The 14274-nt window shown below is 38.7% G+C and overlaps 1 protein-coding gene across 1 annotated transcript in view; it reads left to right on the top strand.

Moving 5' to 3' along the window:
- Positions 1 to 3642: 3642 nt before the first annotated feature.
- The window catches only part of LOC137277308 (solute carrier family 22 member 3-like), a 28067-nt gene continuing 17435 nt past the window's right edge, over positions 3643 to 14274 (top strand). The window contains exon 1 of the mRNA XM_067808967.1: positions 3643 to 3784. Within this exon, the coding sequence (XP_067665068.1) occupies positions 3643 to 3784 (142 nt within the window). The remainder of the gene's footprint in view (positions 3785 to 14274) is intronic.

Raw genomic sequence — 14274 nt, forward strand, 5'->3', positions numbered from 1 at the left:
AATCACAACGGTTAGTCATAACCGCATCTTTCAAATATATACAGAAAAAGGTTCCATGTAAGGAACAGCATCAGATTTTTAGATCAATGGAAATCTCCTCGTTGTAGTTGGCTACTTTCCCATCACCGGTACAGTCGGTTTTACTATATATCGATGAAATATTGCCAGGAATCCAGCCTATGAGCAGGACGTGGATTACTCGTTACTTCTTCAAAGAATGCCGTACTTTCGATAATGAGAAAGGAATTGCCCTAACACTCCTCCGACTTCTTGAACAGAGATTCCAGTGTTTCTGACGCATTACGTGCGAACAAAGGAAGTAAAACGTCCCCTTACACGGAAACCTACCCTGTGCTTCCGACGACATCGTGATGCTTTTCTGCTGTTGACATTTGGCGGTTTTTGTCCTTGTCTGCGAGCTCGGACACCATCTGACGAAATGTTTCGATCCCGTTCGGTCATAAAAAAACGTATATTTGTATCCCCATCGGCGTCATAGCTTTGTTTGTGTCTCATTTGCGAGAAACGACTTGACCGTTTGTACAAACATTGGTCATTCTATGCAGTGTTCCTGAAGCTAGTCATTCGGGTATTGCGGTTGGCAAACGGACGAGGATGCTTTGCCTTACTCATCCCAGCAGCTGCAAACCCAGGTCTGTTTGCATTACCTTGAAATTAATTAATGCTAAATCTTCTAGTCACACGGTAATAACGTTATTATCAATGATGGTATCTGTATTAAAATACATTAAACGTGAATTTATATCATTCGGTACTTAATGTGGACCTGACTTTAGAATGACATACAATACTATGAAAATATGGACAACTGTCTGTATGATTCACACACTTTGAACATACAAGGGCTATGTCTCATAACAATGTTCAATATGTCTCCCTCTTAGAAATGTAACACCACATGTTAAATGTGCTACTACGAAAGTCTGGGACCATATCACACTTGAATGACCCATCACACTGTTACCGCTGTCGGTTCACGTAGCAAAAGAACATGGTTCCTACTGGCGAGACCAAACCGATTCACAGATCATCGTTTTTAGATCAGTTCGTGAAAACCTGACAAAGGGAACCTCGGTGCATGTATTTTATTCATGCCCTTTTGATCGTCCTTTTTTTCTTTCGCGTACTTCACTGTTCGTCTGTGTTATTCGCTGTTCCTCTTCCAGTGACGATCTCCCCCTTCCCTCCCATTCCCCTCCCGCCATCCACGATCCTGCCGGCCCATGGCCGCCACCTTCCCAGACAGATAGCCTGGAGTCGGCATGTTATGAATCTGGACAACACAGAGACTGAAACACGAGGTCGTACATGCATGGTGCTGGATAATCCCGAGACGATTACCTTGGGATCAGCCAGCCTGCACTTTACTTACTTATAATCATACAGTGTAACAGCACTATTACAAGCATGTCACACCTAATCCCGCCATGTCAAGTGTCACATGGAGTGATTCCGTCTTGGAAGATATCCACATCCTCTCACTATAAGAGCACGCCTTTTTATCACCGCACCAGTATTAAAAATGTTCCTTTGATTCCTCGGTCAGGTGATACGTACAGGGAAGGGTAAGACAGGTCAGGTAATAGGTGGGGACAACCCTGAAAAGAAGGGGAAGATGTTTGGCAAAAAGAATGGTTGTAATTATCCTTTATAGCAGTAGTGATTTTTGATTGTTTTCGTTGTGACTTTGGTAAACTTCAAGAGTCTCTCAGATGTAACTGTTGATGTGTGTTGAGCGTTATATAGAGGCATGTTTACAAACGAAACCACTCTTATCTTTACAGACGACATCTGAGGTATGTAGGTATAACAGCAGGTTATTATCTAAAATGAATAATTATAGTTCGTATTAATGTCAGATTTAACAATATTCAGTTGTTGATCCCAATTGTTGTGAAACTGTTTTCCTACACACAACCCATTGCCTTCAAAGTTCATTATAATATTATTATGGTATAACCTGTCATGTTCATGAAATATTGGGGTTCTAAATGTTTCCACTCACGTTATCACATAACATTAACTATCGCCGCAATGTGTCAATGTACTCAGAGATGACAAAATTAGTTCCTAAGACCGGAAGTTCAAAAGTCAAAAGAAAATCTCTCCATGGCTTAAATCGTAGCAAAACACCAATACTTCTTTCTTCCCAAAACCATCCGCAGAGTCACATTCCTTATTTCTGCATCGAGTGCAAGTAAAACATCCTTTATCCCCTTGGCCCTCCTCTGTCGCCCTGTCTCCTTCCCCGTCCCCCACTTCACTACAAAGCTTCCTAGCCTACCCATCCCATTAAGGCAACGGTATCTGACAAATCTCAAGAGCGAGGCAAAACCCCAGCCTATTGCCATCTTGCTTTTGTAAGGTAACGTAATGTCCCTTGAGGCACTTGAGAGGATCAGGAACTAATCTCCAGGTATATCAACTTAGTGCGACCGGTGGCACACGAGTGTGGGACAGGGAGTGAGCTGAAAGGTGGCATGTGTAGGTACCAGGACAGTGTTTACATCTAACCACCATGGGATTACAGGAGTATGGTGCCCTGCACTTCCAACTGCACTTGCACGTAATACCGTGACCGTACATCCATATCAGATGAAACGTATGTACGAAACAAGAGCGTGTCAGCATTTCAGTTTCTCACACTTATTGATGATAGGATTTGCTTTAGATAAGTATCACACTTTTTGTACTGCAGATATTAGATATATTACGTCAGTGCAAAATGATACGTACTCGTGACGGGAAACCATTGTCGCACCGTGAGGAACTACATTGACGTGTCCATGTCCCCTCAGTACATATATATAGCATAATGTTGATAGTACAAGTCATTCATCGGGACCAAAGGTGCAAACTTAGTTATTGTTAGCGAGTGCAAATGACAATGGCATTATCAATTTACTTATTTTCATCCAGTCTATACTACCTGTGAAGGATCTACGAAAATAAACTAACGAGAGTCCTTAAGGTCCTAAGTCTTAATTAGTGAGCAACAGCCCAATGCTGACTGGTAATGCAGAATACAACTGGTATCTCAGGACTTTCATAGTATAAAGATTCTATAGGTGTACCTGTGTCTCCAAACGGTTGTCTGCGGGACTGGGATTTAAAATGTTTAAATAATTAGTCCCAGAATACAATGGGAGAAATATTTCGTCTCCAGGTTTGACACAAAAAGTAATTGTTTGCTGGACACGCTGGATGCTCTGTGTTTGTCTCGGGAACACATGGTCTGGGTCTTCTCTGATAAATACTTGAATACCTGGACTCATGCTCATCAGAATTCCCACCCTAGTTTATACAGGTATTGAGGAACCTAGCTCGCACATGCTATGTTCATACGTTATTCAGTGTGTTTAACTACAGTGACATACATGTACGAGCGCAATGTATATACAAAATGTACTCTGTCTATTATATGTGTTTGAACGTTGATGGTGTGTTACCCTGTGCATTGTGATATATATGCTGATGTACAGACTTTACAACATAACGAAAATAGTATCAGAAACATCTTTTTACGTATGGTTTTGTTCCTTTTTATTACCTTTCCTGTGTAAGAATCTTGAAACGTTATATAAAGATTCATCAGCCGGTTAAAACTGTAACATAATCCAGATGGCACGAGCGTCCACCATACCCCTTGAATTCAACGTGAAGAGGGAGGCTGCCATTCTCGCACCTTCATCAAAGCATTACGGAGCACCAGAAGGTTGCGAGACTGTCAAGCATGCTGCACTGCAGCAGGAACTGGTGTCTTGTAAGGAAACACATTTGGCCACGCACTGACGTGGATTAGGGCTCATCATTGTCGTCGTTTGACCACGTTCTGCCTTTTTGTCGAGTGGGGTAGTTGCTGTGTTGGATCAGTCTTCTGGTTTAGAGTAAGAGACACGTGTCTCAGCTATGTTATTGACAAGCAGGATACAGGCTCACGCAAATAGAAATAAAAACATGACTCATGTTGAAATAAAATTTCCTGATTTGCATTATTTGGAAGGAGGATGTTTAGGACGGTAATGCACTGCCTCGACCCATTTGAGATAGAACACGGCATTCACTTACAGTTTCGTTCAGTTTTTTTCATTATATGCATGCTTAGATGTTCCTCCCATGAAATCCGCCATTCCCCGCGTGACAGATCTGCAGGTCATGTGTGGTTGTGTGTTATATGGTTATAACACTGGTAATGATTTAGTGATAGAATATCAATAAATTATCCAGAAACCACGTGGCTGATGAAGTTTTCGTATGTTGATAATCAGTATAAACATACATACAAACTTGCATATCTGGGTAATATAACCGCGATGGTGAATGGCATGGAAAATGAAAAGAAGAATAAACTGATGTGTTTGACGATAATGCTTTAAGTCAATGATTGACGGCCGCAGAGTTTAATGAAGGAAACAGCCCAACTTTCAGAAAATGTTAAGAAACTCCCTATAAACGACAGTCAGACTTTCACGATGACCACAAAATACCACTTTAATGCTAAGGCCACCACTAAAACCTATTTCCGATTTGTTAGTCTAAACTTCAAACTGTCAGGGAGCAGCGAGGTCGTCGATTCAGTGAGTGAGTTTAACGTTACCTCCGTAATATTTCAGACGAGAAATGTTGGACATACAAGAGGTTAACTAACATAACTAGAGTATCAGAAAAAGTTATAACTAGCTAACATTAAAAGCAGAAAACTATTTTAGACGACACAATGTAAAAGTGCTCCGCTGATAGCCAACAACTGAAAATAGATCACTATCTTCTAGACAGTGTCAGCGTGCAAATATGGTCCAGTCATTTAATGAGTCATCACTCACTGCATCCCTTGGCACGCTATAAACACTGGTTGTGGGTTTGAATCCCGGTTCCCCCTGATCATGTTCTCAGGGTTGTGAAATGTCCCTATGTCTGTGTTCGTGAGTTTTATTGGACTGAAACTGATCGGAGCCCTGCCTCACTTCAGAGTGTTCGCTCTCATTACTGCGTCACATAACTGGAATAATGTTATAGATAAATCCCTCACTCGCTTGCTCAGTATCCCAGTCTTCAAAACTCGCTATGTCATCCACTGTGAGGTAAGACAATCGTAAATATTACCTATATTGATTAATTATCATTTTCAAAAGACAAGACCTTGATTTTTCTTTCCGAACTAGAAATCCTGATTGGTATTCTCGGAGAATGGTGATAAAGTCAAATATCAGTTATAATTTCCCACATCCAATATTATGGGTAAAGTTTACATTTGCAACTGATCCGAGAAAATATCAATTATTTTGTTTCAAAAATCAACCAAGATACAATTCTTCACAAATCTGTCGCAGCCAAATGAGTGATAAAAACAACCAAGAGATCACCATGTTTTTAGCGCTCTCAGTGTCGGGAAAATCTCTGGATCCCCGTATTGTGCATATGTGTTACGACACTGACAAACGAGTTTCTGTGTTTTTGAGAATACGATCTAAATACACATTCATCGATGTATCGATACTCTTTACACTATTTACACCGATACTTTTGAATTATGTATTGTACGAATTATTTGAATATGCAAACAACAGGCCAAATGTACGGCGCTATCTATAATTAACTTCGAATCAAGAGAAGATCTCGTTCTTGTAAACAGATATCGAGCAAATTAGATCCATCAGGTATGTTCATACAAGCTCCCAAATATATTTTTTAGCTAAGCAGCTATTTACTGTCCACATGCTCAAACATTGTTGTGGTTTAATAAAGGAGGAAAGTAAACACACCAGTAAAAGAACCCCTTACTACCGCTTCGGAGATGATGTCTTACGTAACCTAATTTGTGTGCTAAATATGATCACACACGCCTTGCCATCGCATCACAAAATAAATTATCAATTGTGAGAAAGGGCGGAATAAACATTGCCTGTTTATCATAAAAAAATTACTATACTATAACTCCTATGCAAATACACAGAAAATAAATATTTCCGATTACTAGTACACTTGGTGAATTGCAGGTAAGAAATATTCAGACAATTGTCACGATGATGTAAGGAAGAATATTTAAGTAGCTTCTTTGTAACCCATCGGTCATTTGCGGTTAGCTCAAGGAGATAAAGAGAGATATTAGACATTTCCTTGCAGACAAAAAGGCGGTGAGGACTCAACTCCTACTGTTCTGTTGCCACTCTCCATGCGGGTGCAATTTGTTCCATTGTTCTCCGCTAGGATATTGTTATGATGTAGCATGAAACGTGACAGAGCCATTCTCCTTGGTTTTACAGTAATAGGAAAGCAGAACAGTTATTGCAAGGTGACACGTTTATAAATGCTGTCGCCATGTAACTGTCCTTTACTGGAATAACGTCTTCAACCACAGCGCTGTCAATACACTTATGGAGCCGCGAAGATCCAAGTTAGCTATGATCCTCAGCAATCCAAGCATGTCATACGCACCGACTACTGACATCGGGTGGTCAGGCTCGTCGACTTGGCTGACACATGTCATCGTATCAAAGCTGTGTGTTCATGCTGTTGATCACTGGATTGTCTGGCCAAGATTATTTATGGACCAACACCATATAGCTGGAATATTGCTGATTTGTTGCGTTAAAAGATCAATCAAATCAATACACGTACTGTTGACCACGTAATACCTTTCACCATATAAGATATTTATCCTGACCTGGGACGAGTGAATAATGTTTACCTACTAAAAGGATAATGGCGTCACTGTGCGGTAATGTGAATGATTATCATTTCACTTTTGTGAGAATTTGTGAAAGTTTCAAATTTGTCAGATGAAAGATGATTTCTGGTTTTGAAATACTTGCATCTGGATCTTGCCACGTTTATTGGCTGTTGTCTCAAGTGAGCTGATATGCAAAAATACACACCAGTTATGACAAAATTTATCAACAATGCCAGCTGTGCGCTGAATGTGTACATGTTCCACTTTTACTTTTAAAAACTAACGCACACTCGCGAAGCGTTTCGAATGTTTAACGTCATGACGTTTTATATCTGTATTCTGTATTTTTCTCCTTCAGGGAGTGTTTCAATGTTTTGATGATGGATGGCATAAACACAAAAAGTGAATATAATCCGATGAAAGATGTCTTGACTATCCAAGCATCGTTTACTTGTGCTAGATTTAACCTTAAGGACGTGATCTAAAACAAATCCACGACCTTCTCTGTACTTATTATGCTGTAAGGAGGGCAGAATGTTTAATTCATTGTTTTTTCCCCTTGTTCTTTGCTTGAACTTGACGAGAAAGCATTACAGGGATAGGGAAATATGCATACTGTTTTAACAACGTGACATTCACGGCATTTACGAGTATATATGCGAGATGATTGTCCTGCGAACACATTATATATGCATGGCTATCAGACTGAGGTCATTAGTAAACTGCAAGTGTTCCCCTGTATGTACTTTGATGTCTGGCAGCTGATTCTTCAGTTTATTGTAGCTATTTGAAGTGGCGCTTCTGTTGGACTATGTATCGCGTTGTCTTTGTCTGGACTCGATTAAAGAAGTCTTTAAACTGAATTGTCAGTGAATCCTCTCTACATGTACATACCTGCAAATTTGGACGTACCAAGGTATATGCCTTCGTAATACCTTACATACTGCTTGTGGCGTAGATAGACGGTGATCCACCAACGGATTTATAGCCCACCATCCTTTTGCCTACTGTTATGAAAGGGAACATGGAAATGTAGAATAGTATGTTATTTCCAGCTATTAAATTTTGTTATTGAATCGTAAGGATTATATATCAACGGTTATATACACTATATACCTATTTGCATCATTATTAATTTGTATATTTAATATTGTATCAACCGTCATGGTTGGTGCAAACAATATTTTGCAACTTTCAGATAACAGATTAGACAGATATTCTATAACCGTACACAACGTGAATTCTCTGGTTGCTCGTCATTCAATACATAGACTGCAGCTGGTGCAAATCGATTTTGAATCTTTGTTTCTTGAACATACAAGTATGGACACGTCACTTTCTTTAACTCTGTAACATCATAGTCTTCTACTTAAAGTTGGTGATTGCGCACGGATTTTCTTTGCTATTGCAATACGCTTGTTCGAGATTTTATGGGATTTAACTAGAGATTTATATCAACAAATCGTGATCAGATTAAAGTATGTACAAAATACGAAGACATCTGGAAGATAGACATTGTGTGCTCAACACATGCAACATGGATCTCTTAAGCTGAGGGTATATATTAAATGCACGTAAAATCGACTCCTAACCGACCCTCTAAGACGTGATTTCATTCCAGATAGTGTGTACTCAAGATTGGCAGTAGTTGTATAATACATGTGGAAAAGCATAACGCTACATGGGAGATTTGCTGAAGATATACCCCTAAAGATGACCAACTGGGAGGATCAGTCATATAAACAGCATGTGTTTCTGAAACTATGCTTCGTGAAAACATCATATCAGTTCATACGTGTATCCAATAAAAAACATTTTGTTAGGAACATTCATGTTAAATCGAAATTGATGTTCCAGGTATCTTTATGAATAGTTTTAATGTGCGTCGTGCAATCAAGGATTAAATGTGAATCATTCTCACACATGCTTTTCACATCTATTGAACAGATTACTCAATATTCTGTTGCCTGCAGAATATGGGGATTTTTACAATGTATTGCCCGACTGTCGAAACTGTGATTGTGTCAAATATGCAGGTACTAAAAAACCTATTCCTGTGCTTGTATTGGTAAGCTTATCGACATGTGGAAGAGACGTCACAGGGCAGATTATGTGTCAGTGTCAACTTACTTTTTCACCATGTGAATCATACCTGAATATTTCACAGACATGATCTGTTTGTCCTTCAAAAATCACACTTCTCTTAAGCATTAATATCAAAATTTTCCAGCTATCTGCAGTCTCTGAAGATCATCTTGGCAAGCACACACGAAAGATAGCAACTCAGTAAGAGATAATTTGAAGCTGGCGTCAAGCGATGTTCATGCTTCGTGTTATTGTATTTAAACCTTTGTCAACATAGCAATCCAACACTATGCGCTCTTAACAAATATAGAACACTTTCGGAAAGTTTTGAACAGTATGAAATTACGAAAAAAGCATAAATTTTGCACGGCGAGTTATGATGTTGAAATATGATTCATGATGATAAATACGACAATTTGAATGTTGACACAACCGCCTCAACCAGGTGCGTGCTGTTTAATTTTCATTCAACTATCATGAAGTACACAAAGAAAACGATTAAAGAAGGTTTAGAATTCCATAAACTTGCTAACACGATTGAAGAAGGTTTAGAATTCCATAAACTTGCTAACATCAACTATTTGAGAAAATAGATACATGTGCACCTATGTTAAAGGTCACGTTTTAATCTATTTTAGGAAGAATGTAAAATGAATATTGTTTTGGAGAATTCAAATGTAAACAAAACATGACATTTTTGCTTTATTTCGTGCACATCTTAGGCTTCGAAATAATGTATGGTATTTCACTGTTATTTTTATCAATAGATGTTAGTTGGTTCATTGTCAAAGCAAGTTGACCTGTTCTTATTCAGAACATATATTGTACGAGTGTTTTGTCAGATCTTACCGATGTAGCACTATAAAACTGAGGTATGATTTCTCAGTGATATAGCACTATAAAACTGAGACATAATATCTTATTGATGTAGCACTACAAAACTGTGTCTTGAATCTAGCACTATAAAACTGAGGCATAGTATCTTATTGATGTAGCACTACAAAACTGTGTCTTGAATCCAGCACTATAAAACTGAGGCATAGTATCTTATTGATATAGCACTACAAAACTGTGACTTGAATCAAGCATTATAAAAGTAAGGCATGGTATATTTTTCATGTAGCACCATAAACGTAAGTATGATATCACAGCGATGTACCACTATAAAACTGAGCCATGGTATTCAGTCATCTTATCGTTACAAAACTGAGGCATGGTATTCAATGATCTTGCTCTATAGAACTGAGACACAGTCATCTACCACTATCAAACAGAAAAAAATCGTGACCCTATTGTCTCCCTCATCTCACTTCACCTTACCACACCTCTTCACTCGGTGACATTTCTTTCTACAAATATATTTTCATGAATGATACATATAACAGTTCGATCAGTTCGGGCGACTAACAAACAGAATTAAACATATACAAAGACAAAGCCCTGATGCCCTGAATGATAAATCATACTGCTCTTAAATTGTCCCTAATTACTAGTATGCCCGGATCATATATTGTCTGTCGTACGTTTCATGAACGGAATGATTAAACATTCAAATGGAGCTTAATTAAAGATTTGATTTTACCCTCCCCATCGTATTATTTGATTGAGTTGTTGGGAGTGATGATAGAGACATGTTTTTGTTTCGCCCCACTGTGTCACTCCCATGACAGCAAGTTCTTCCTGTTGAAATGGAGAAGGTCCAAAGAAAGGGGATTATATTTGCGCAATGGCTTAGCAAGTTACTCAGGGCTTTATTCCAAATCTTTTATGGCTGTTTTTATTAGACATGCTATTACCACGTAAATTAAACGGATACCAGAGCGTTTGTTTTTGAATGCGAGTTTGAAAGACACGACATTAGACTTATCACCTGCCTGCAGTATGAGATATGTGAGACGTATCAACACCGCGGCAAGGTCTTATAATAGCGGCCATGAACCGTGTTCCTTTCTGTAAACCAATGAGAAGGTTGAAGAGGTGTAGAATGTTGTGTATTGTTTATAGAACATCTTCAACTGGCCGGGTGCTCACCTGCAATATTGGTAAAAATGTCTGAGCAGCAGGTATTTTTCAGCGAATTAATCTCCTTGCATATTATTTCTTCAGCATTGTAGTGTAAAGTATATTTGATAATGCATGAAAACGTCGACATGAAAATGATCACGATGAAAACATCTCGAGCAGCCAATCAAACATGCATGCATTGCACGTGTGTTGAGAAAAATGAACGGTTTGAATTATCTAAATCTTACATCCACTGGAGATATCGGTTTTATGACAACAGGTGTTAGATTCAAGGCGATACAGCGGTAATGACTCTGGACTGACACTTTCAAGGCCATAATGACGTCACAAGACGTAGTGCTGCGTGTTTATGCGTGTTACGATTACGAACTAAAATGTTTCTGAAATATGTATTTATTATGATACAAATATTCCCCTTATGTCTTCTAATGTGACAAGATAAAAGCATAAAACTCCCGTGTATATTTGACATCCGAAGATATAGAGGTTACAGTCTCCATTGCTGAAACGGTTCCTGATGAGAAACCTATATACCTACTTAGATGAGGACACAGGAAAATCATGAAACATTGATGAAAAGATATTTAATTTTATCTTCCATTTTTCAGTAGATTTCAGCCATTTATGTCGTATTTCAGCCGTATATGTAGCGTACAAGGCAATAACATGGACGGATACAAGAAAACCTAGAGAAAACATCACAGACTTTCTGCGTTTAACAGTTAGTCGGTTTTCGTATTGTAATCAACATATATCACATTGTTGGACATTACTGTTTGTATTTACACTATACATTGTGTCATAATGCATCATCTATTAAGGAATGTCAAGCATAAGACCCACATATTCCCCAGTGACGTCATGCTTCAGGGGTGAAGTCCTCGGTGCTGCGGCATTGGTTTCATGATGCCGTTTACAAACTGAATATCTCGGATTATGAATATTGTTGTTGTGTAAAGAAAGGATGTGACACAACACTGCCGATGGTACACTCGGACACCCCGAGGAGACAATAAGTTGGCGGTGATGTTCTCAGGAAGCTCATATCGACACCTTCAGGGCATGGGGAACCCCCGTTTGCTCATTTTGTGTACTTTATTGATACTGTTTAGACAGTGATTTCTGATTCTAAATACTCCTGCATCCTATAGTCACACACAGAATCCTTTGACACCTGCGCCGCAATGCACGCTTACATATTCTTGACATAGTATAGATTCAGTTCCTTTTCCGTATATATCTGAGAGTTGTTTTGAGGTAAAAAATAAGAACCCTTGAAGTAACAAAATAACAACACAAACCAGTTTTACAAACGTTACGCTAATCATTGTCTTTCAGAATAATTTCACACGAAAAAGGATAAAGTGAATTATATTTAGACTTGTTAACAAGCCCAAAGTGTTGACTCAGCAACTTAAACACACTGGGATTCTCTGTAGACACAGATGATCGAACTGAAACAATTTAATACACAGAGTATGGTGCTTTTAAGCGCAATCATAATTAAGTCCGTTTTGCCAGTAACTAAATTTCGTCCTTTGCAACGTGCTTACATTTGAAGCAATAAAAATTACGCTTACTCTAGCTTATAGCATACAAATAAACAGATTTGAATATAGTGTTAAACTGTTAACCGGGAAACGTGACGATGGCGTTGAAAATGTCTACAAAGAGTGTGAGAGAGCAGACGGTGGTTACGGGGTTTGTCGAGTGGGAGGCAGACGACCCTGCACCTACCGTTCCTCCTGCGACAACCTCCGTCACCAATCTGCTATCTATTGCCCCTCAACATCAACTCTACTATATTTGTTATTGAACAGTGTATTTCAACAGACACGTGTGTTACAGGTTCAGTGTGTAACGATAACTCGACAGACGCAATGTTCAAAGAGGATCTTTAGATGCAGGTACAAACCCAGGGCAGAACATATGAGGGAATGTACCCACAACACGTGACTCCAGTTGATGTTTGAATCAGGACATAAATCAAGTTTAAATATGCTCTTGAAAACACAATGTGACATTGGGAGACTGGTAATCAGGTGGAATTGTTTCGAGGGAAATGTTACACCACAAAGACGCTGTGTTCACATTGGACATTCTGTGAAGGCAATACATTCTGTATGTATGCCCTTATGTTTTCCATTCTTTACAATAGACGGTATTGTTTCAACATTTGTAAATATATCTACTGTTCAAAATCAGTATCCACTTTTTATGTGTTCCTGTACTTTTGTTGTCCAATATTTAGTTTTGGTGTGTACGTGCACACTAAGTGTGCTGATGAGAGTAAATATATGAGGGATATGCGATTGAAGATTCCAGTAAACATCAGTGATTCTAGAGAGATACTTTCAGAAAAATAGGAGAACCAGTATTCGGCGGTGTGGTGTAAAAATATATAAATGAGTGCAGGTATCATTGCAACTTCCCTTATCAATTCTGTATCGTTCAGGCAACGCTCCTGTTCAGATGATCAGATCTTTATCTCCATAACTCTGTCATCAGTTCGGGGTTTCTCTGTGGAATATCAGGAACTGTTTAATACCTTTTATTGAAATTAAAAACAATGAAATGTAACTAATATATGTCTTTGTAATGAGTTATGTCACTTATCTTTTCGTAGATGACCAGTTCGGGAATACCAGCGGTTGCTGAAATTTGGAATCGGCATATAATATTAGGTATAAAAGACAGCATGTTGGCATGTGTGCTGTGCAGTTGCGTGATCTATCCACACCAAAGGCTACGCTGATTAGTTCGATCCTAGATTGTGGGATTCAGGCAGATTATGATCCTCGGTCTGTCAGGATTATACACGCCAGTCAGTTAGGGGAGTACTCCTTCACACTGTAATGTAAGTGAACTCGGCGTTTGAACAAATACACTCATTCATCGGACTCTGATCACTCCCCAAATCGTCTTATTGACCTTGTTCGTGAGCCAGGGCTTTTGGTAAACATATGTTCTTATATACCGACGATCAGATTACCTTTGTCAACAAAATGTATGGCGGTCGTTGTGAACTTGGTATTGGGAATGTATCAGATGCATAACTCCCTGTACATGTACACAGTCATCTCTGCTATCTTGAAACTTAAATTCCTTAAGAAGGTATTCTCGTCCACGGGATTAATGAAGATATATTAATTGTGAGACATTCAGTTCGCAGAAGCAGTCATCAGAGACAATAGAATAGGAACACTGTGGCATGATTTGCATGACCTGTATGTGTCTTCTTGAAATGAATCTTGAAACTTAAATTCCTTAAGAAGGTATTCTCGTCCACGGGATTAATGAAGATATATTAATTGTGAGACATTCAGTTTGCAGAAGCAGTCATCAGAGACAATAGATAGAATAGGAACATTGCGACATGATTTGCATAACCTGTATGTATCTTCTTGAAATGAATCAGTTTATTCATTTGAGTGATCAGTGAATGAAATAAACTTGTCATCCAATTGCTGAAA

The sequence above is a fragment of the Haliotis asinina genome, chromosome 3, assembly GCF_037392515.1.
Source record: "Haliotis asinina isolate JCU_RB_2024 chromosome 3, JCU_Hal_asi_v2, whole genome shotgun sequence".
Lineage (NCBI taxonomy): Eukaryota > Metazoa > Mollusca > Gastropoda > Lepetellida > Haliotidae > Haliotis > Haliotis asinina.